Source organism: Balaenoptera ricei, chromosome 17 (genome assembly GCF_028023285.1).
Source record: "Balaenoptera ricei isolate mBalRic1 chromosome 17, mBalRic1.hap2, whole genome shotgun sequence".
NCBI lineage: Eukaryota > Metazoa > Chordata > Mammalia > Artiodactyla > Balaenopteridae > Balaenoptera > Balaenoptera ricei.
In genome coordinates, this window is record NC_082655.1 from 74,161,019 (window position 1) to 74,186,107 (window position 25,089).

Sequence of the window (25,089 nt, forward strand, 5' to 3'; positions counted from 1 at the left end):
AGAATCCCCCTGGGCCTCGGGTGGTAACGCATCGGTCTTGTGACAGAGTATGGACCACAGCTGACTGCAGCGCTGGACCCACAGAGCGCTGATTTCATGGGTTGATGTCAGTTTTCAGGGCGTCCGGCCCAGTTCATGTCTCTTAAAGTAGCGTGTGGCACAGAGGTGAGGGCGGTTAGTCCCGGGAGGGAAAGAGACACCACGCAGGCAGCCTGGCCGGGAAGGTGGACTTTGACACATGGTTGCACAGTTCTGCAAAATGAACTCCTTGCTGAGGGTAAGCTGGGACAGGCTTGAAGCAGTAGGTGTATTTTCCAGAAGGCCTAGTGTTTTGTTGTGTTGGGGTTGGGTTTTTTAATTGCTCGCGGTCTCAGAGGGTGCTGCCCGCTTGATGTGTCTGACAAGGAATCCCCTTGCACGTGAGTGTCATCACGGCCAGGTGAGGGAGGGGAACGTCCCGCCCTGTGTAGGGTGGGCTGCATCCGGACTTGTGAGGCCTGCATATTGGGGGGGGGTGGAGGCGGCGGGGTGTGGGGAGCGCCTTTCCGATGAGGCCCTGGGCTGAGGGTGTCGTGTTAGCCCGGTGTCGGGAGGGGTGAGCACCCTGGGACGCTGGCCCCCACGGAGCCCTCCCCGCGCCCCCGTCAGGAGGCTGCAGAGGAGTTAGGCTTGTACTCCCAGGTGAACGGGAGGCGCAGCTCAGGGCATTCGGCGGAAATGTCCAGCCAGCAGGTGAAGGTCTGTGGGCAGAACTTGCCTGGAGGAGACCGTTTCCCCTTTGGTTTGTTGTAAGTTGGAGGCCAGAGGCAGAATCAGTGTTCTTTTCATTACTGCTGGGTTTAGGACTGACTCGATCCTTGATTTCTCTTACTTACTTACTTATTTATTTATTTATTTATTTATTTAATTTTTAAATCAGTTTAGTTTTGTTTTTATTTTTATATTTATCCAACCTTTTGTTTTGAAACTTTCAAACCTATTTAACAGCAAAATGATTTGTACATTGAAAGACTCTTGTACTCTTCACCTGGATTTACCAACTGCTGGCAATTGGTCACGTTTGGTCTCTTTGTGTATCTTCCTTCCTTCCTTCCTTCCTTCCTTCCATCCCTCCCTTCCTTCCATCTTTCCTTCCTTCCTTCCTTCCTCCCTCCCTCCCTCCCTCCCTTCCTTCCTTCCTACCTTCCTACCTTCTGTCCTTTCCTTCCTTCCTTCCTCCCTCCCTCCCTTCCTTCCTTCATTCCTTCCTTCGTTCCTTCCTCTCTGTCTCTCTCTGTCTCTTTGGGACCTCTTTGAAGGTAACCTGTTAGTCATCATGACTTTTTTTTTTTTTTTTAAAGATTATTGATTGATTGATTGCTATGTTGGGTCTTCGTTTCTGTGTGAGGGCCCTCTCCAGTTGCGGCAAGCGGGGGCCACTCTTCATCGCGGTGCTCGGGCCTCTCACTGTCGCGGCCTCTCTTGTTGGGAGCACAGGCTCCAGGCGCGCAGGCTCAGTAGTTGTGGCTCACGGGCCTAGCTGCTCCGCGGCATGTGGGATCCTCCCAGACCAGGGCGCGAATCCGTGTCCCCTGCATTAGCAGGCAGACTCCCAACCACTGCGCCACCAGGGAAGCCCCATCATGACATTTTAACCGACTTAACTACTACTTTCTTCCCCATGCATCTCCTAAGGACACAGTAGGGTTCTCAAACCTAAGGAATGCAACACTGATACGGTATTATCTAACTGCACTCCCTGTTGAGATTCCTCTAAGAGTCTCCAGAAGCATCCCTAAAACTTGAAGTTTTGAAATTTTAAACTTTTTTTACTTATCCAGAATCCAATCATGAATTAACCTGGGAGATTTTAACGTTTCAGATTTTTAACCCTTACCCTCTGGAGTATCTGATTCTTTAGGACTAGAATGGGCCTGGAAATCTGGATTTTACCAACTTTTTAGTGGGAAAAAATTCAAACCTTCAAGACAGTTGTGAGAAAATTCGTTTAGATTCACCAGTTGTTTTGATGCCTTTGTCTTTTCTGTTGGTCTCTCTAGACACACACATACCATTTTATTTATTTATTCATTTTACTGCTGAACCACTTAATTAAATCATGATACTCTACCCCTGAATTCTTCAGCACATTTTTCCTAATTATCACACTCAGAAAGTTTAACACTACTCACAGCACTGTTAACTAAAGTCCGTAGTCAAATCTTCCTAATTTACTTCAATGGTACCCTTTAAACAGCCACCTCCACCTTTGAATTGTTGGTCTCTCTTTTATTTAAAGTTTTTTTTTATTATTAAAATAGATTTTCTCCCACAAAGTCTCATGAGTAAACCAGATGCCTTTCCTCTAAAATATGTTGCTTTTTGTGATATTCTGTAGCTCTTACGAGGTATGGATAAGGTGAAAATCACAGTAAAGAGACACTTTTTGATTTCTTCCTTTACAACAGACCGGTAATTTAAATGTGCAAGTCATGAGAAGTTGGGGGAAAACATGCCGATAAAAACACAAGTACACTGGTTTTTGAAAGAAGAGGTTGAAGTCTTGGCAGGGCTGTTGGGTGGCAGAGGCATTAGATTTATTCCATCCAGTCGAATTTGAGGGAAGCATTAACTAGCTGAGAAACTTTTTGTGACTCATGGGAGCTAATGAAAATAGTCCTTAAAGTAATCAAAGTTATCTTGCTTTTCCTCTGTGATGTCTGCCACTAACAGACATTTAGTTGACATCCTGGACTTTGATTTCATGACTGTCCTTTTCACTGGCATAGTGTTTGAGCCAGTGACATGGCTTCTGTGAATGGTTGTGTCACAGGTCCAGTGACTGTGTAAAAGTGCTGAAGTAGACATCACACTTAAGGATGTAAAGCATGGAAACCCTGTCAAGGTTCAACATTTTCCAATTTGGTGATATATTTAAAAAACATATAAAATTAATACATTTTTATGACATTTCAAGAACAGGCAAAACTAACCTACGGTGAAATAAAAGCAGAACAGTGGGGCTGTCCCTGCATTTGGGGTTGGTGTGGAATGTGGATGGTAAGGACCATGAGAGAACTTAGGGGTGGCCTTCGTGTTCTGTGTCTTGATAGGGATTTGGGTTACACAGTATATAGTTTTGTCTTTTTTTTTTCAGATGGTAAAGGCCTTTATTTATTTATTTATTTTTAAATTTATTTATTTATTTTTGGCTGTGTTGGGTCTTCGTTTTTCTATGCGAGGGCTTCCTCTAGTTGCGGCAAGCGGGGGCCACTCTTCATCGCGGTGCGCGGGCCTCTCACTGTCGCGGCCTCTCTTGTTGTGGAGCACAGGCTCCAGACGCGCAGGCTCAGTAGTTGTGGCTCACGGGCCCAGTTGCTCCGCGGCATGTGGGATCTTCCCAGACCAGGGCTCGAACCCGTGTCCCCTGCATTGGCAGGCAGACTCTCAACCACTGTGCCACCAGAGAAGCCCCACAGTATATAGTTTTGTGGAAGCTCAGGGAACGTACACTTAAAATTAGGGCATTTCATTTTATGTAAATTGTATGTAAAAATGATAAATATTGGACTGTGGTTTATGATATAGAAGCTAAAGTACTTAGGGGAAGTGTGTTAATGTCTATAATTTATTTTGAAATGTATTAGACATATAAAATGGATTAACGGATGGATACGGAGGGATGAATAGACATGCCATAAGCCAGATAATAGAATGTTAATTGTAGCATGTAGTGATGCATACACAGATATCCTACGTAAAATTCTTTCACCTTTGTTGTGTGTTGGAAATTTTTGTAATAAAATATTTTGAAAATATTCATTGTTTTTTGAATCCTATGAAATAGCCATTTTTGTGGGCTCCATATGGTCAAATACTGGCAGTTTTTCATGGGTCCGCCCACCTTTTGTGGCTGCTTTATTTAGCAGGCTTTGCCTGGCAGGGTATCAGCATGAAGCTTCATTTTCCTCCAGTCACTGTGGTTAGTCGGACTAGATTGATCTCTGGGTAGCAGAGGCTCTTGACCATCCCTGGGACAGATTCCTTCATACCCTAGTCACTCTGCATTTCTAGAAGTCTGTCTGCTTTAAGTAAGATCTCGTTTTCAATGCAGCATTTCTTGTCTCCCGTTGGCAGGAAGGCAGGAGGGCCTGCAGTGGGGAAGTGGTATTTGCGTTCTCTCCACGTGGTCTGCTTTGGGGCAGTGCCCTTCTTGCCTCTTCCAGGCTCTAGCTTGTCAGGAGCGCTAGGGAAGGGAGAGGGAGAGAGGGAAAGCCCTCTGTCCCCTCGCTGGCCCCTATCGGAGTCTCCTGCTGGTTGATAAGATCACCCGGCCCCAATTGCCCACAAGTGACAGGCACCGAAACGCTTCCTCTGTGAGTTCTTTGGAAGGCCTGGTGGGACCTTCCCAGAGGGTACGATGTCTTCCAGCCCTCCTGGGCGTCCACTCCTGGCAGAGCACCTCGCCCTCTCTTGCTCTTGGAAGTCACGTGCCCGCCAGTCAACGCTTTTGGACGAGGTGCTGGCGAGATGGTACAAACCCCTGTTCTCCCTTGCTGCCCTCTTCGGGCCAGGGGAAGCTCACACCTTGCCGGGGGTGCAGACTTCTTGGTAGCAGCTGCCTTTCCTCTGCAGCTGTTCCTCCCTGGTTTTCCCGGCTCCTGCTCAGCTCTGCTGAGGGTGGGCCAGTCCCCAGGGCTGCCATCACTTCAGACCAGCTGGCCACAAATTTGAAGGTCCTCACAACCACCCTCAGGCTTGATAATTCCTGGGAATGACTCACAATTCAGGAAAGTGCTCTATTCATCACTGCAGTTGCATTACAGTGAAAGGATACAAATTAGAACTAGCCAAAGGACGAGACTCAGGACAAAGTAGGAAGGTACCGAACACAAAGCTCCCATCGTCCTCAAGGACATAAGTATTGCCTAATATGCACGGAGTACTGCCAACTAAGGGAGCTCATCCGAGCCTTTGGTACCCAGAGGTATTTACTGGGGCTCCATCACATGCTGCGAGCATGGCTGCCGTTAAGTGATACAGCCACACAGCCGGTCCCAAAGCTTCATCGTAAATCACATTGTTAGACTGTCCAATGACCAAAGCCTCCAAGCAAACAAATCACTCCTGTCAGGCAGGACATGCCAGGGACCTCCAAGCAGGCAAGGGCAAAAGCCAGAGCTCTCTTTGGCTGAAGTTTAATTCTTCACTATGCAATTCACAATTGCAGCTATTCTTGCTTTTTATTATTTTTTAAGTCAGGTTCATTATTATTAATTTATTTAGTAAAGCATTGTTGGCTGTCCCCAAAAATGTAGTGTGATGCATAATTGCATCAGCTTTGTGCCCTATAATTTTTTAAGACCCATATGTTTTGTAATTTACATGTGAATTTTCCCTATATTTTGTGCTACTGCTTTTATTTACTCCCTGCCTTCCCGCCCCATTTGCATCTATAGGGCACTTTGTTGTAAACGCTGAATTCTTTTGCCCTAGGAAGTGGGGACTCGTGGGGAAGGATGGGGACTGGTGGGGAACCCATCTTTTGCCGTCTAGATGGGTTAAGGTGGAAGTGGGACGCAGCAGCAAATTGGTGGTGGTCCCACGTGATGGCTTTGTGACCTAGTCTCATTGCCTTGGAATTAGAGCTAAAAGGGTAGGCTAGGCTTTTCTGTTGTTTTTAGTTTTGAAAAAAAGAACTTTTTTTGTTGTTGTTGTTTTTTAACAACTTTTCACCTCACCACCTCAGTTTCTGAATGGACACCACAACTTACTTTTTTGTTTTTTAAAATACATTTTTCCACTCCAGGTTCAGCAGGAGACTGTCTGAATTTCAATACCATGCTAATAGCCATCCACACAGATCAATGATTGACTAGGTTGGGGGTGTTTTTTCCCATGAGACTAAGTCTTCTTTCTTTATTAAATTCTCTGTAGAAAGAATAACGGAGTTTAAAGAACTATCTCCTTAGGCCTGGCATGAGCTTTTGGAATTAACTCCCATTTCTATTATGTTTTTAGCTTCTTACCGGGGGAGTTTTGGCCCATCACAGATTCATAAGGTGGGGTTGATGGACCCGTGTTCTGACTCAGGTGTTCCCTTCTGCAGTGAATCAGAGGTGATACAGACAGAGGCACAAGCTAGGGCAGTGGTTCCCCAGCTTGGGGTTCCAAAGAATAATAAAGATTCCAAAAAATATCTGGAGGCTGATTTAGACAGCTGTTGCTAATGTTTCTCTTTCCCTTATTTATCCTGATTCAAATGGAAATGGCTTTCTCAATTTTGTTTTACTAAATTCTCAAACCCACGGCAGCCCCTTGTCACTCCTCCAGCCACTCATGCCTGTTCCACACAGGACCGTTCAGGAGAGGTGTTAGGAGCGTCAGGTGTCTGACTGTCGGACCTGATGAATGGGCTACAGCATCTCCTTCGCGCTCAGGCCTCCTTGTGTTCAAGCTGGGTGTCATTCACCCAGGATTGATCAATGAGGAATTTATCTGACACGGAGCAATGAAGACTTGGTCATGGACCGATTTGGGTTCATCACCAGTATTTGGGAACCACTGGGCTTCTTTTTTGAAATATCTCATTCTTAATGATTTATAGGTCTTTTCCTCTTATGAATGAATTTTAAGATCATTAAATTCCTGGAGATGAGGAAACCTGAAGTGACCTGGCATTTGTTGGACCATTTTTTGTGTCCCTTTGCTCTCTTATTTCTGAAGTGTAGGCAGGAAGAGGTTTGATTACTCATATAATATCAAGGACTTGAGAAAGAATTTACCTACTTATTTAACAGATAGGTGCAGGGCAAATGTACATTAATGAACAAGGCAGGTTCAGTCCCTGGCTTCATGAAACTTGCATTCTGGAGTTAGAAAGAATTTAAGAAATTAATTATTGTAGTTGTCTAATTACCAATGAAAGAACACTATGAAGAAGTACATTCTACAATGAGAGTATATTAGAAAATGTTTCCATTTAAGCCAAGTGGGAGGAGATAGCTAGGCTAGGACCGCAGTGCTGCCATCCCAGGAAGAGGGAATGGCGTGTGCAGAGAGCCTGAGGCTGGAAAGAGCATGGTGAGTTTTTTGTGGCTGGAGTATAGACAGCTTGGGGAAAGGACACGAAACTAAAGCCGGAGTGCTAGACTGGGGCCGTGTTGAGTAGGGTCTTAAAGGCCACATTGTAGATTTTAATATTATCCTAAGAATACTGTAAAGCCATTGAGGGATTTTTAACAGGGTAGTGATACAGTCAGATTTAAAAAATTATTCTGGCTGCTGTGTGGGGCACTAAAGGTTATGTTAAGGTATTGTAGTCTAGGAAATGATGCTAACTTGGATTTAGATGATCGTAGGAAAGAGGCAGAAATATGGGCCATTTGAGACAGTGTCCCACTTTTTCGTGGCATGGCGCATACAAAAGAAATTTTTAAAAATATCATGCTGGGGTACATATAGGCAAGGATGACCCAAGTACGGAGGAGAATTCAAATCTTGGCATAGCTGTAATCCATTGGCCTGATGTAGAAACTCTGATTTGGGAGATGGGTGTTTGGGAAACAGGAGAGAATAAAGTCTAGGATGAATCCCAGGGTTTTGGTTTAAGCCGCTGGCTTGATGGAAGTGCTTATGAGATTTAGAACACTGGAGAGGAGGTGGGAAAGATGATGGGTCCAGTCGTGTATAAGCTGAGTTTGGGGTGTCCTTAAGTCACTCACATGGGATATTGAGTAGACAGGTATGTGAACCTGAAGGAGAGAAAAAATTAAGCTATCTAGAAGGTGGTAGCTAAAATAAACTAGGGAAAGGCCATAGGACCAAGGCTTCTGGAATTTCCATGTTTAAAAGTCAACTAGAGGAGGGTGAGCTAGCAAAGGAGATTGGGAATTAGAATTCCACAAATGTCGAAAATGATTCTAGAGTAACGAAAAGTCAAGGGAAGAGAATGTTTAAGAAGGAGGGAGAATTCTTCTGAGAGGACAAGTTAGATGAGGACTGAAAATTTTCGATTCGGTTTAGTGAGATGGATGTCATTGGTGTGACGTTGGCGCCACTACACTGGAGGCCCGTGCAGAAGCCAGATTGCAGCCTCCGGGTTGTAAGGAGTGAATGGGGGTTGGAGAGTGAAAGCAGTGACATGATGGCCCTGCTGAGAATTTCACCTGTGACGGGGAGGTGGAAGAGCAGGGGCTAGCTGTGGGGTTGAGGGAAGATGCAGTAAAGGCAGAGAGCTGGGGGAATAGGAGAGGGAAAAGATAGAGTATAAGGTGGCGGAGGAGGGAAGGGGCACGGAGGACTTAGGAGGGAAGCAGAGAATGAATGCAGGTGAATTTCGCCTTGTAATGGTTGGTAGAGCACAGCCATTGGCAGACAGCTCCCGGCTGATGGTTCTGTCTTCTCTGTGATGTAAGAGCTATGGCTTTTTTTTTTTTTTTTTTTTTTTTTTTTTTGAGTTTGCAAAGATAGAAGACTTTAGAGGCAGATAAGTTTGACATAGTCATTGTGGAATAGCTGTGTTTGTCCGGGGAGCCAATGATGGCAGATTGATACAGTGAAAGGATAGAGCAGCAGGGAGCTTAGTGAGTCTGGGAGTGATTTAAATAACGAACTATGGACTCTTAAGGTGGATTTGGAAAGATGTGAAGGCAGGAGGGGAATGAAGAGGGGTGAGAAAAAGGAGAAGCAAGAGACCTAAGAAGAAATCGTTGAGTAAACAAGGTGGAACAATGGGAAAGTCGTGATCAGAGTGGATGTTTTCATTCTTTGCTTACGTATTCAATAGAACCTAAACCTTTGCCTGTAGAGGTAGTGTTCCTTCTACCTGGGAACAGCTGAGTTGGTGTGTTTAAGGAGATTTTACACAATGTCTGCTGAGTTGTCTTTTGTTACTTCTGTAATACTGGCTGTTTAATGTTGGGTTTAGAATGGTAAAACATGCTCATGTTTGCTTTGGAGACTGTATATAGATGAAAGGTTTTTAGTTTTTGTTTTAAAGAACTGTATTTTTGCTATCTCACGATATCCTGCAATCCTTATGATGCACCCAAACAAGCAGAGCTTTCTCAGCAGGATCTGTTAGGATGGTTGTGCTAGGAGAGGTGCAGAGATATTTCAGCAAGAACGAAGATGTGATTAGGAAGGTGAGTTAGGTTGGGTTTGTGGTAAGGTCCATGGTGAGAATGTAAGGACTAGTGGGGATATAGAATGGAAGGGAAGAAGGTCACTGGATGGATGAAGAAATGAAGGAAAGAGAACCTGACATGTTGGCCACACGGCTGGACATGAAATCCTATGGTTATGGCTGGAATTGAGGTGAAGAAGGTTTCACTGAGGGGAGAGGTTACTGCACACGGGTGATGACAGTGATGGGGCAGGTGGAGGGTAGTATAACTGGACAGCATGGACCTTGGGGGAACAGGGTTCTGTTGTTTTTTTCTTTTTTAGGTGGTAGGGAATGATGGTCTGGAACTTGGTAAAAGTAAGAGCTCCTTTCCCCTGCTCCAGACCCTGAGAATTAGGGATCGCTAGTGCAGGCAGTAGTGCAGTGATTCTCTTTCTGTGTGGTCCCTAGACCAGCAGCATCAGATTACCTGGGAGCTTATTGGAAATACACATTCTCTGGCCCCTCTGCAGACCTACAGAATCAAAAACTCTGCGGTGGGCTCAGCGTCTGTTTTGACCAGTCCTCCAGGTGACTCTAAAGTTTGAGCAGCACTTTTGATTGCGTAATTGGGTGAGCGGAGGAAGTCATCACTTCACTCCATGAGAACTCTGATGGGTTTTCACCTGGTCGGTTTTGGAGGCAGGGAGAGCGCTGGACTCCGTGGACATAGATCTTGACTCTTGTGGTCTCCAGTGGTGTCAGGTTGAGAGTAATAGTCTCAGAGCACATTGCAGAAGTTTGGTCTTTGCTTGGACCTAGGAGTTGGCTATTAGTTTCAGCAGCTACTACAAGGAATAGTTGATACTACTGTAGTTCTCTTTGCTAGGGTTTTAAAAACATGATTGCAATATGCAAATTTTATCTATTTAAAAGCTTTTATAAACAATTCCCATCATAAAAATGAATTGTTATTATAAGAAATAGTTACTTGCAAGTCAGGATTTCTTTTTCCTTAAGCACTGGGATGGATTAAATGTTATTTCAGAGAGATTCATTCATCCTAATCGCCCTATCCAGAATAACAGGTATGCCATTATTGCAAAATTGAGGAGGGAAGAGATTTGATTGAAATAACTGTAAAATTGTTGCAAAAAACAAAGGAGAAGGTTAACTCTAGGATGTGTGAATATGTGTGATAAAAAGATTTGTGGAGGAGGAATAATTGGAGCTGCGTGGAAGGAGCCTCAGTGGTGAGGCATACCCATACTTAGTAGCTGTGATTCTTGTCTCAGTTCAGTGTTTGGCCCCAGACCCGGAATTTAGGGTGCAGCTGGCCTTGTACAGGCCCATAAAGGGAAAGAGGAAACCCTAGCAGCTCCTGCAGTCTTGGTGGCAGGCTAGGATCATGAAAAGAGCTGTGAACTGGAGATGAGGAGACTTATGCACGAGTCCAGACGGATTCAATCAAAATGTGTTGCATGCATGACTTCAACAAATATTTGCACACCTCGTTTGTGCCAAGACACTTTTTATAGGCAAGGAAATCGAGGCCCAGAAGTTTGATGACTTCCCTCAAATCAAAGGTAATGAAGCAGCTGGAATTGAAGCCAGGTCTCTTAAGTCTGAAACAGGCTACCCGCCACGTAAGTGTGGTGGCTTGGTTTCCAGTGCTCCCAAGACGGGCCTCTTGTCACTTTCCCTCTCCCTCTGAAAACAACAAAAGAAGCTTCTGAAATATTTGTCTGGTAAATCTGTGTGCTGATTGGTCATCTATCTTAAACCCCTGTCAACAGATGATTCACTATTCAACATTTTAGCAGGCACCGACTTCAGTGGGACAGATCCTTGAGGAAAGGAATGGCTCTTGGTCAGAACACCTAAGACCCTGGTCAGGTTTGATTAGTTGTCTCAGCTGCCCTGTTCATTCTGTCCCAGCTCTGAGCCATCACATATTGGTATCTTAGGTTGCTGACTCCTTGTCAGAACATTTAACTGTTTCATTTGCATGTGAAGCATTGTTTGACTGAAAAAATTAAGACTCATAAAGAACTTTGAAAGGTTGCTGCCTCACTCCGGATACAATTTGTGCTAGATTAGTTTAGTGTAACTGATGAGAGCTCTGATGAATTCTGTGAGCTGCCAATCTTAAATCAGTGAAGAAATTGGGCTGGTTTTATTTCCCCAAAGAGAATATTTGGAGAGGGGACTGGAGGGAAGTTGAAGAAAATCAGAATGCGGTTGTGCAATGGCTTTCCAGTTTCCTGAGATAGTGTTTCCTAGATGCTACTCTTACTGATGAAGAGTTCCTCCTTTCCCTGTCTCCTCACTTCATGCTTCCTTCCCAGCTCTTGCTCTCTCCTTCTCTAGGGAAACTTTTTTTTTGGGGGGGGGGGGGCCACGCCACTCGGCTTGCAGGATCTTAGTTCCCTGACCAGGGATCAAACCCAGGCCCCCGCAGTGAAAGCACCAAGTCCTAACCACGGAATTCCCTAGGGAAAAAGTTTTTGATTGTTGCTTCAGTTTTGCTGTTGAGGAAATGAGTCTTGGGATGGTAATGCCTGTGAATCAGAATTCTAGAGCATTAATCCATTTCTTACCATTTAGGGTTCTGTTTCATTCAAACAAACTATGTAATGGACTTTTCATATAGGCGTTTGATTAGATTCCGAAGGATCAGTTCAAGCTGTTGCAGGGCCTGGGGCCCACATTTTATAGCAAGACTTGTTTCAGTTTTGCATGATTTGGTACTCGTGCTAAAACCATTCAAGACTGATTCCAAAAACACCCAAACTGGCAGCGCATTTGTTCCATTTTTTTTTTCAGCATGCCTGATATTTTGTAGGGTTTGGAATTGGGGGGATAGGACCAACCCAGAAAGGAACCCCAGCAGTGGGAGAAAGGCTGTCGGACTGTTAGCAGAGAGAGTATTGCAGCCTGAGTGATTAGCAGTATTTGGCCATGAGGAAGAGGCCTCTAAAAATAACTGGTGAACAGAGCTTGCAGTCAGGTCCAATTTCAGTTCTAGAGGCCTTGCCCGAGGAGCCACTGGCCAGTCCACAGCTCCGGTAACGAAGGGCCTGTGGTGTGCCTGATACCTGCTCATAGGGCTTTGGCTTTTTTTCTTCCATATATATTATTAATGGATTGAAGAAATCAAAATGGCAGAAGGTAAAGGTATATTTTTATTGTTTGGGTTAAAAGTGACTTGGGATCTAGCCGACAATTTTTAGCTTGGTTTTCAGTTGTGCGCTGTTCAAATATTTTTGGCTAAGTGCTTTGACTGCATCTTCTACGTTTTCTATTTTGAACTTCTGGAGACCTCGATGTTTCAGAATAGTTTAATTTTTCATGGACTAATCTGTCTGTAATATGAATATTAAGTTTTAGTGTCTTAACTTAGAGTATCTTTTATTGTATCGTACTACCAGAGAGCACATTTTACAAACTTCAGAAAAATGAACATGTGGTCTGTCTTGGTCTTAGACGTTAATACCAGTGAACTTAAAGAATTGTGTGCATTCAGATCTCATGTAAAGTTATAGGAAGTTTAAGGGCTTTATAAGTCCCTTTTTGTATTAATGAGCACACTTAGTTGGCTCAAGCAGAGACTTACCATATGTGGAAATGGACCTAATTTTTGTGAAGCAGGCAATAAATGCAAAGAAAAGACATTGGGATTTTATTTTGTTTTTTAAATCAAATCATTAACCTTCAAGCGTTCTTTAATGATGTGTTGATTTACATTTTTGTATGTGTTTGTTTTTGCTTTTCTTTGTAAGTTAAGACTGTCTTTTCATTTAATTGAAGGCAAGCTATATTGGCTCATTATATTGAAAATGTATTTAAGAAAAATAAAATAGACATATTAAAGACTGCTTCCAACTCTCAGCTGCCCGAGCAGCCGCTGGAAGGATTCTATTATTAGTATAGAGAATATGAGTATCTCTGCTTTGAACACTGTTTTAAATAAATGGTTAGAATGGCTTACTTGACTTTTCTGATAAAGTGGCTCATGGAGCCGTGAAGAAGAATATGAGATACCTATCGGACTTTTAGTTCTTTTAGAAGGCATTTCTCCTCTTCTGCATGGATTGCTTAACGGACATAGTGAGGCAAAGTCAGCTGTTACTTCTGACCCACTTTTAACAGTTCATGGCTCCTAAAGGGTGACATTTTGTAATGTAGAAAAATGATCAGTTTGATGAATTGCTTTTATGGTTTTTTAAAACTTTGAATGAGTAGAATTTGTGTATAAATATGAAATCACCAGCATAATGCTTACCAAATCTCATAAATGGTTATTTGTAATTCACTTAGTTGTACTTCCAGTTAAGTAACTGACTAGTGCTCAGGTGCTGGGGGTGCATCTTCTATTTTCCCTTTTCTAACCAAATAAATAAAATTTCCGATTGTTCCTAGCCCAGTCTTCATTTTGGGGAGACTCATTCCATTGATCACCATGGTAATTTTCTGTGTTTGGTAGTATGTGAGAGCGTTTTCTGATTTGATGGGTCAACGTGGAAAAAAAATGAATCACGTAGTTCTTGCCATATTCTTCACCCTCATTAAAAAAAATCTTTTTGATTAATCCCTGGGACTATAGGTTGACTATGGAGCCAGAAATGAAATGAAAATTCTTAGATTTATTCTGATTTTAGAAAGGAGGGACAACTACTAGATGTTCTTCCAGAATATGTTTGGAACGCAGTACTGGTTTTAGGTGTGCTTGGGGAGTTTTAAACTCTCTCGAAGGGTTTATCTTACTCTGCTTTTTTCAGTTTAGTTGGACAGAAACTGATCTGCCCTATGGGACTAGGTACACCATATTTATAAAGTGACATATCAAGAGTGTGCTATTTAGTGTCAATTAAAAAGTTTCCCCTAGAAAAGATGTCTCAAGAAAGACTCCTTTCTATAATTTACTGTTTTGTTCCTTTATGGAATTGGTAAATATTAATAGTAAAAAGATTAATACTACTGGAGTAACACCTCATTTATTTGATATTATAAAGGGATGGATAAAATAATGCTAATTATTTCATGTTCTAGCTAAACAACATTTACTCTTTTTTTTTAACATTTAGCTTTTAAGCGATAAATCCATTTAATAAAAAAATATTTTGAATGAAAATCTTTCCAAAATTTATTGTACATTTCTTGCATTCTTAAACAGTTTTAAAACAATAGTTTAATGACAGAATTAATATGATATCATTATTACCTTGTACTAAAGATTATTTTAATAGTTAACCACTATAAGTTTAATAGTTAAGGACTAGTCAGGGTTGCCAGTGAGCATCAATCATAAATGGCCTCCTGCTACTGTTCAGGTTCTTGTGTCTACTCGTGCTGTATTCAAACATTTTATAGGCCTGCCCTCCATCAGCACTTGTTGCTTTAACTCCTTTGGGTGAGGCTGTCTCTAAAGTCTATTCTTTAGTTTTGTGCAGTGAGTTAGGAAACTTGATTGAAGTTGTTAGCATGATGTCTAAAATAAATGTGAATAGATTCTCGGTAAAGGTGTATTCTTTACTGTCTTTGGCTTTCTCTCTCTTTACCCTCCTAATCCCTTCTCTCTGTTTTGGTATATGCATTTATATAATTTTTTTTAAAACTCATTTCCACTTTTTACTTATATTTGGTGGTGCAGGTTAATAACTTAGACGAGTATTACGAATTAACTTGGATAAATGATACTTTCCTTTTGAGAATCTCAGGAATTTTCCCCCTCTGTTTCTGCTTTAAGAAAGAGATAGAGGGCTTCCCTGGTGGCGCAGTGGTTGAGAATCTGCCTGCCAATGCAGGGCACACGGGTTCGGGCCCTGGTCTGGGAAGATCCCACATGCCGCGGAGCAGCTGGGCCCGTGAGCCACAACTACTGAGCCTGCGCGTCTGGAGCCTGTGCTCCGCCACAAGAGAGGCCGCGACAGTGAGAGGCTCGCGCACCGCGATGAAGAGTGGCCCCTGCTCGCCGCAAGTAGAGAAAGCCCTCGCACAGAAACGAAGACCCAACACAGCCATAAATAAATAAATAAATAAATAAATAAATAAGGGAAATTAAAAAAAAAAAGAGATAGAAATGGAGAAAGAATTGGACTTGAAATTCAAATTATTATTTTGTTTTATTAGCTATTTCTTTATAAGCTTATTTCAAATAGCATCGTCTGAGGTGTACTTTTATTGAGGTACACATTTTGAAAACTTAATTATTGAGTAAAAAATTGAGTCATGTCTGGCACATATGTGCTGAATAAATACATTAAATGAATGAATAAAATGTTGAACTATATTTATTTGGCCTTATTATTTTCTAGTTAATCAGGAACAGTACAAGAGACTGGTATCAGCTACAAAATGTCCAAGAGGAGATAAGACAAGAACCCAGTTTTCCTGCCATTTTAGCACTTATTTTAAATAAAAGGTTTAAGTTTGATTCTTAGATAATAAGTAGCCAAGGGAGGAACATCCTTAGTCACTATTATAGTTCCATATTTAGAAGGCATTATTCTTTTTATAGTTAGTATTCTATACAAATGGGTAATGTGCATATATTGATTTGTTGTATAGAAATAAAGGTTTTTTTAAATACAGTCTTAAAAAATGTCTTCATGTTTGTAGAAGTTCAATAAATTAAACACACAACACTGTTACTGAATCTGTGGTGCTCCCCTTCCCACAGAAGCTATTTCTTTTCTTTTTAAAAATTATAGTGGTGCTTTATTTTATATTGTTCTTCGTATAACTTCTGTCCTTAAGACACATAAAATTTTGGAAATCATCATTTTCCCTCACCAGCATTGCAGAAATTTTCACCCAGTCTCTACTCCGGTGACTATATTCAGATAATAAAACAGTGGAGCCTATTTTAAGTGGATTTAATAAGTAACATTGTGATCTGTGCCCAGCAGGTACTTTTTTAAATGTATAAGTTTTGTTTTTATATAGCCAGCTTTTAGGAGACTTTTAATAGATCATGTGAGGAAAAAGAAAAAGAAAAGAAACAAATTAGATGGCCGGATGTTATTTAGTAAAGCATACTTTTGTAAATTCACCATGTGATTATTTATAAATCTGGCCCTTATTGACGGGTCTGTTAATATTTAAAGAACACTAGAAAAGGAGATTGACTTTTTCTTTAAGAAGGAATTTTGTTTCATTTAGTTCATCAATTTATATACTTAAATATAGATATATAAATAAATATGTGTATATTTGAGTGTGTATATCCACAAACATAACGTACACGCTCTAAGACTGATTCAGTTTTTATGACCCCTTTTGAAAAGTTGATCTAGTGGTTGGTTTAAAAAATATGTATATCTTTTTAACAAGAAGAATTGATAGTATGTTGTTGATTTAAGCCACTGGAAAATTACTACCAGTATTCCCTAATTAGAACTGCATTTAGGAATCAGGAAGCAGGTTTTAGATGAGAGCTAGTGAGGTATCTGAAATCATGTAGTTTGGCCCATTCATATGGAGCAAGGAATTCAGGAGCATAGAAGTCAGGGCTTATTCCTGGCTCGACCCACCTTATGCTGGTGGCTTTGGGTGAACCATTTCATCTTTCTTCTATAAAACAGAGATGATTATTCCTGTCCTTACCCCAAGTGTTGTAGTGGACACTTGGAAATATTTGGGGGTGTTTTTGTTTGTCATAATCACTGGGAGCTACTTACCTGTGGGACCAGAGGAAAGCAGGAATGCCAGCTGCCCTGCAGTGTGAGAAACAGTCACACAGGATGAAGAATTGTCCTGTTTAAACCCAGAAACACCCTCTTGAGAAACACTGAGGGGACCGTTGTGAGAATCGCGTGCATGTAGAGGAGGTAATGTGCTCCAGCAACGGAAGATAGCATCCTACTTTCCTACTTGCTTGATAAATTTTTCCTTTTCCCAAAGGGCATGTTGAGATATGACATATTCTTCTAATTTGTTTATTAATATTTAATATTTATCATATTCCTTTTTAAGAGAAATTTGAGTTTTATGGTCCTTTTAAGGACAGTGTTGACCATTTTCTCTTAGTATGACTTGACTATCATTATTTTTGTTTATTTTTGGCTGTATGAGTATTTCCAGACGAGGATAAAGTATATTAAACATATCAAATGTGATATATGACACTTCTGGTGGACAGCACTTTACAAAACTGTATCCTACGTCGAGACCAATTATGAAAACCTTTCCCTTTTTCCCTGGGTCCCAGTGAGTCTTGAGGAGGACTGAATTGCACTGTTTGGCTTCTCTTCTTCCCTGACCTCTGTTTCCTATAAATAGTTTCCTTCCTTCATCTCTGTCTCTCTGGCTAAGAATATGAAGCGTTTTGGGGGGAGCTTCTTCTATGGCAGTTACAGTTTTCAAGATTCGACAGAAACTAAATGCGACAGAAAAAATAGGCTTTGGCTACATTTGTGATCTCTTTAAGTTGTTAATATGCTCTGAACTTTGAAGGAGGTTATATTTAGGTCGTTTAGGTGAACTTGGAAGGAATACACATATCAATTTTTATTTAAAAAAAATCGCTAGCCCATTAGTAGTTTATTTCTTTCGTTACTTAGAAGTTAGGGTCATACATATGTGGTATTGAGGCTAAGCATAGTCTTTTCCATTTTTAAAATCTTTATTTTGTGTAACATGATTTAAGAATTTAAGTGAAAACTATTGATAGTTTTGAAGTAATTTACCATTGGAAGTACTCTCAAATTCCTGGAGAAATATTTCAGTGAAAAGAGGTTCAATAAAGTGTTTTCTTCTTATATAATGACATTGTCCGTCTGTTTTATTTTTTTAACAGAGACAAAGCATGGAGGACACAAGAATGGGAGGAAAGGAGGACTTTCTGGAAGTTCGTTTTTCACGTGGTTTATGGTCATTGCATTGCTCGGAGTCTGGACATCGGTAGCTGTGGTCTGGTTTGATCTTGTTGATTACGAGGAAGTGCTAGGTAAGGATTTTCATATTGTTTCTTATTGGTACTGTCAATTCTGCAGCCTCTCAGTGGTTCTCAGTAGGGAAGGAACAAAAGGGGATGTTATCAGGGTTACCTTGCTGTGGTACTTTCAACTTCTTTGAACGTGATCTGTCATAGAAAAAAATAGGCTTCATATTGTCTATATATCACACCAAAAAGTTTTAACAGTACGTACTCTCGCGACATGCAGTACTCTATAATTTCTATTCTATTTTGTTGTATTATGAATTTTTAAAATACTGGTCAGGAGCCACTGAATTTATTTAAGGACCCATGAATGGATCGTAAACACAATTTGCAAGACCCTGCCTTAAAGAAAGCATTTCCAAGCACACGCCTCTGTGTCCTTGTTGGAACTGTTGTGTGTGGATGTGAGTGTGTGTGTGTGCGTGCATGTGTAGGTGTGGCCTGTAGGATGTTCTGAGGAAGTTGCTGTGTTACTTCTGATAGTTGTCTTCCTTTCCTCTCCATTTCCTTTTCTCTCCCTATAATCACTGCAATTTTTCACGGTTTTTTACATTAATGATTCTTTATAATTTTTGGAGTCATACTTTTTTTGTTGTTTCACCTGACCAAGTCTCTTTTTGTAATTGAGATAAAATTCATATTGTAAATATGTAAAAATGTACAGTTCACTGTTTTTTAACATATAATTTTGTGCTGTCATCATTATTAATTTCAGAATATTTCCATCCCCCTCTTCTTCTTATCTCCTGGCAAGCACTAATACACTCAGTGTATTTGCCTATTCCGGACATTTCATATAAATGGAATCATACAATATGTGGCCCTTTGTGTCTGTTGTTTTGCACTTAGTGTAATGTTTTCAAGGTTTGGTACTTACTCCATTTTATGGATGAATTATGCTCCATCGTATGGATTCACCACATTTTGCTCATCCTTTCATCATTGATGGACATAGGGGTTATTTCCACTTTTTGACTGTTGTGAGTAAATGGCCTTCCTTTCTAATAATCCAGTGAAAGATATGGACCTTTTCACTGAAAAAAATGCACACTTTTCTCTGTATGTACAGTGTCGCAGAGATAATCCCCTCCCTTCCATAGACCGTTCTGCACTTTTGCTTTACTTATTAGATTATAGCCAGCCATCTTTCTGGGGGGAAAGGCAAAGAATAACAAAACACACATGTAATCTGCCTTTTGTTAAAGCTTCTTACTTTTATTATTGTACTTCGAGGAAAGTGTCTCCGAGTAGGTTGATAAGAGTGATAGAAGAAGAATTTTAGTTTGGAGATGAACTTCTGAGTAGATCTGTGCTTTTGTTAACTTATGTTGGTGATGTTGCAAAGCAAAGTCTATTAGACAAAAGAAGAGATTTAAAAGATGTGTACATTTAAGCTCAAGTAACAATTTTCGTGTTTTTGTATGCATGCAGCCAAAGCAAAGGACTTCCGTTATAACTTATCAGAGGTACTTCAAGGTAGGCTATTGGAGATGCATTTTAAGTCTACTTGTGTTAGTCTCTAAAACCTCACCCTTGGTCTACTATTTTAGTTATCACCTGCATCAGAGAATGTACATGGTAGGACCAATTTTCCCTCTTAAATTTGTGAGAAAGTATAGTATTTTCTATCTTTTTATTGTTATTTGAACTCTGTGCTCTACGTAGCCTCAACTGCAGACTAGCGCTTTTCACTTATATTTTCTTAGTTATAGAAATGATAACTTCCTTATCTCTACATTATTATTGTTACTGTCATTTTCAACGTGTATGTGCTTTGTCAATCAGACTTCTACATAGCAGGTTAACAATATTTTCCTAAGTGGAACAAGGGCTCTGGGAGGGTCTAGGTTGGTCATAGCAACTCTACTCCCAAAGCTCTTCCTGCTGTTGTGCAATGTTTTAACTTCCTTTTTTTTTTTTTTTTAACATCTTTATTGGAGTTAACTTAGTTTTTATTAAAAAATGATGGCAGTAAGGGGGGAAAGTGGCGGGGGGTGGTGGTGGTGGTGGGATGAACTGGGAGATTGGAATTGACATATATACACTAATATGTATAAAATAGATAACTAATAAGAACCTGCTGTATAAAAAAATAAATACAATTCTAAAATTCAAAAAAAATAAGTAAAAATAAAAGCATTGCTTAAACAAACAAACAAACAAAAATGGTGGCAGTGCTGCCGACTGGTGTTTTAGTACTGATGCTGTATTTGTAAATGCGGTTTAAATATTGCTATTTAAAATATTGTTGTTTAAAATATGTTAAATTAATAAGTCTCTTCACAGCCATTGCCCAATGATGAATTATGAACTGTGTTGATTTTAGGATGTTTTTAGGGAACTGAATGTATTTGACTTATATTTGAAATGCTGAACCAGTGCTCTGAGATGATAAAGTTAAAATACACATTTACTATTCTTGAAGGAGGAAGTCTCTGCTAGTATTGTCTTCTCAGCTTGTCTGTTCTAAGCCTTATTTTTTTTCTTAGTAGTAGATGGCCGGTTCTAATTACATTTTTAAGCAGGATAAGTGTAAGTTTTCCTTTGTAGTTTCAAAAAGCCAGTTTTACATACTTTATTTCCAGAAGTCTGTTTTTAAAGGTTGATTCATGATGCTTCTATCATAAATCATTATTATGAAACGTAAAATTAATCATCCTCTTATTTTTAGTACTTATACTCGATGTTAATTATATATGGTCTTTATTTGAGGCTCAGTGGATGTTCTTTTGTTTTGAGTATTAATGGTGTGAGGAACTTCTGTACTTTAGAAACATTAAATTTCATGTAACTGTTAGAAGTGGATCTGTATTATTCCTTATATATGTTGAAAATTTTACCTAAAAGATTTTTAGCAGTAAAGTTAAAAAAAACTATTCTGAAATGATTAAATCTCAGGGTATTGTTAAGCCCTTAAAGAAAATATTATCTGAGTTATATTTCTTAGATTTGTTAGGTGAATATTTCCTCAATCTCTAAGTGAACTGCCTTCATTTTTAAGTGAGATTATCATTGGCACGGCTTTTAAGGATGAAAGGAGCAAAGAGTTGCATTGATTGGTTGCATTAATGGCCGATATGCAGGACTGTAAGAAATAGTAACACCTTATTAAATTTGCTTTTCCTTTTGTTCCCATATCCGTCTTTCCTTCCCCTCTTGTAGGAAAACTGGGAATCTATGATGCTGATGGTGATGGAGATTTTGATGTAGATGATGCCAAAGTTTTATTAGGCAAGTACACATTTTTTTTTTTTTAATTAGTTGTGCTAAAATGTTGGAAGCAAAATAATATCAGGTTGACCAAATGAACCTTTTGGCCAACCCGATATTTTAGCTTTAGTAATGTTTGTGTCAGTCATTTCCATTTTATGAAAGATATTTTCCCACTTAAATCATTTATTTCATTCTTGTTGGGATGTTAATAGCTTAATTATTTTTCTATAAACTCTCACATTTCAATTTACTGTTACAAATGGATAAGTATATAGCTCCTGCACAGATATTATAAGTAATATAATTTCATATGTGTTTTTAGATTTAAAGCACTTTATATTCTGAACTTAACATTTGAACATGTAGATAATGTCCTAGTCTGTTTTCACATATGGTAATGGCGACCATTCTTTAGCATCATTTGACATAATTCAACGTCCATTTGAATATGTAGATTTCTGAAGGCTTACATAAATTCATTGTGAAATAAAATAGTGGTAGTAAACATCTTATAATGTCCTATGACTATTTGAAAGGTAACATTAAAATATAAACTAGTAGTCTTTGGCCAGGTTTCTTGATTTTTTTAAGTCTTGGACCCTTCTCTTTTATCACCATAATTACCTGTCTTTAACATTGAGATTTTTTTTATAATGGATAAAGATGTGATATTCCTTCATTTAATTTTAAAATACTCTCATACTAGAAAGGATGGTGCTAATTTTAATATGCAGATTTTATATAATCTGGCCTGGTGAGATATGTATTTCTGCTTGTTAAACAGCATCCTTTCCTTTGTTTTAGTATGTAGCGTAATATGCATTAAAACATTTTATACTAAAGTCTTTAGAAAAATAACAAATATGGCAAGGTTTACATACTAAGCTTAATAGAATAATGGCACAAATTCTTCCTAGACACACAATTTTGTGTATATTTTATGGATATGAAAAAAATGGGAGATACATCTGTGTTGAAATGTAATAAAGCTTCTTAATTTTGACATTGTTTTCTTGTTACTGCTCAGTGAGAATTATATTTGCTACTTAACAGTGAAAGCTTCCTGTACCCATGAAATTTCTTTTCCTGTCTTAACCGTAATAGAATTTTCTATATAATTTTGTCATTATATATCTAAATTTGGGTTTCTATAAGTATGGTAAATTCTCAGAAGACTATAATCCTAGGCATGCGTAAGAAAGAAAATTATATAGACCTTATTTCAGAATGATGCTAATTTGCTTGCCTATAAATGGTTTATTACTTCATTTTGTTACTTTTCTTTAAATGACAGATTCTGAATGGCAAAGCTTTTTATTTAAAAAATAAATTCATGTGAGCCGTTTCCTCATTTTTAGAAATAATATTACTTATCTACTGTATTTTGTTGATTTTTTTAAGGGGGGAGGTGCTTAAAATCAGCTATCTGGTCTGTCAGGAAATGTCAACTATTAAAAATTAAAACATGTTATTTCTTCTACAGCACACATTGATTTCTATTGCAAACTTACATGAATAACTTGATTTTTAGTATTTTAGATTTCAAAAATTTATTCCCCTTAATATTTTTAAGCAACCGTTAAGAGTTTAATTAAATGTAATTTAGAACATCGCCATTTGTGGGTAGCCACATATGTGGTATGGGCAAATGGTAACTTGTTCCTTTTGCAAGAATCATATACTTGGAGACAGAACTCAGTTGGTGAATCTGAGTGTTCATTTGGTAATTTGACTATTAAATGCACAAAGGCTAAGATAAACTATTTTATTGTGTGTATGTACAAATTCGCAGTTGGCTTGTGGCTTTGGTGAAGATGAAAGAAACTAATGTAAGCTGTTTGTCCTCTGACTTTATTCTGTAGTGTTTGAATTCTCTGCATGAAATGCAACCTTGATAGGAATTGAATTTTATGACTAAGGTTCTTTTCTACTTTGTGAGGTTATTGTAGCCTAGTTATGCCTCTATTACTGGTGGATGGTTGAAAGAACCAGGTGAAATTCTGGCCTTGTTGGGCTCTGTATGTTCAGGGAGAGATTACGGGGGAGCAGATTCAGTGAGTGTGTAACCCAAAAGGAGCCAGATCTCTGGGGTACGTTCTCATTGGAGAAGCAGCTCAAGGGTAAGGGCTTTGGATTAAGGCAGAGGGAATCCCTGGGGAGGGATGAAAGTAGAATGTCAGAGATTGGGTGAGAGCTTGGCATGGCAGGTGTGGTAATAGTTACGCTGAACTTCCATAGGTTTGGATTTATCTCATTAGTATTTCTTTCTGGAGTCTTAAGTTTGCATATATCTAAATTTGATCAGTTTGAGGAAATGTATACATTCATGTTTACATTTCTTTTACATTTCAAAGTTTGCTTTTATGAACTATAAAGAGAATGAAATACGTGAGTAAATCAAGATCAGTAGCCATCACTAATTTTATTATTTCTGGCCATGGCCCTTACAATATACTTTGAAAATATTCTAAGCCTGGTCTTGTTTACATTCCTTCCTACTTTTGTGGCCAAATTATCTAAAATAAAATGTCTTTGATTTTGGTTTGGATGATTGAAAGCTACATTGTCTCATAATGTATTCTTTGAAAACTTGTTTCCCAAATAAATCAATAGGAAAGAGGACTAAATTCTGAGTAACATTTTCTTAGAGTAACACCACCTGTGGATTACATAGTTATCCTTTTGCCCTGTGACTGGCACCTAGCTGGCACCAGCTATGGCCAGAGAACAAAAGGGAAGGCAATCCCTAGAGCCTTGACAAACGTTTGTAGACTTGACAGATGCCTGAGTGAGCAGGAGGGAAGGGAGGGCTGGATCTTGCCCAAAGCCAGGCACATGCTGCTCTTTGGTTCAGGCCTTCTCTTAGAGGTTAAGGAATTATAAATCCAGAACATATTTTCTTTTTCTCTTTGGACTAGTACTTTTGTCTTAAGAACCACAAAAATGTTGCATAGTTGGGTAATTAGTTTTGCTCAAATACTTTTGCATATTTGTTGCATACTTCATCCTGTCATGCTGAAGGGTGGTAAAGTTTTATATTTTATATTCAACACTTGGAAGTACTTGTATTGGAAAATGGAGAAAAAGAAAAATGTTTATTCTAAATATACAGCTGTAGAGTTTTTGGACAAGAAGAAGAAATAGTGTTATTCCCACAGGGGCTTGGGTGGGAATACAGATCTCCGTTCATAGCACTTGTCAACTGTTCAATTCAGTGAAGAAACATGCTGGGTTGGTCAAAAAATAATTTAAATACCGACTGAAGTTTGTGGGGTTCCCCCCCCCAATGCATGAAGAATGGCGCAATGTAGTTCTTCTATGCACTAATGTGGGGAAAATTCACTATAATCTTTAACATTAAACTAGTTGTCTTATTATTATCCCTTACCTGCCAATCTTGATTGCTGGTAGTTATGCTGTGTGGACAAATTCTGTCTTGTCAAAGCCAGAAATACCAAATGAGGTGGTTATAATCCGAAAAGCTCTAAAATCATAGATGTGCATATTTCTTACAGCCTGCCTTTTTTTTTTTTTTTTCTCCTCAAAATTATGGATCTTACTGTATAGAACTTGACAGTTCTATTGGTGGACTTTGATACCTGCTGGACCCAAGAGACCAGTCTTACCCAAAGCCAGTTCTTCACAGGAAAAAAACAAGTGATAAAAACGATATATACACTGCTTTCTTTCCATATGGGGGTCTGGGGTCTTTGCAGTAGAAGCTAATTTCGTGAGCTGATAGGGAGAGAACTCTGGAATGTTCCTGTTGCAGGTGACTGGCCTTGATCACATCTCATATTGGTAGGCTGAGCGAATTGTTATTAATAGCTGACTCTTATTATTGGTC

At 39.5% G+C, this 25,089-nt stretch overlaps 1 protein-coding gene across 8 annotated transcripts in view; it reads left to right on the plus strand.

The window, feature by feature from the left end:
* The window catches only part of ASPH (aspartate beta-hydroxylase), a 223,564-nt gene that overhangs the window by 18,618 nt on the left and 179,857 nt on the right, over positions 1–25,089 (plus strand). For 6 of the 8 annotated variants that reach the window (XM_059902195.1, XM_059902196.1, XM_059902198.1 and 3 more), the window contains exons 2-3: positions 17,886–18,035; positions 21,192–21,260. In XM_059902195.1, coding sequence (XP_059758178.1) covers positions 17,886–18,035; positions 21,192–21,260 — 219 coding nt within the window. Of the gene's footprint in view, positions 1–12,121; positions 12,257–17,885; positions 18,036–19,460; positions 19,506–21,191; positions 21,261–25,089 lie in introns of those variants that run through there. The other 2 variants (XM_059902203.1, XM_059902200.1) reach the window with 2 other exon arrangements.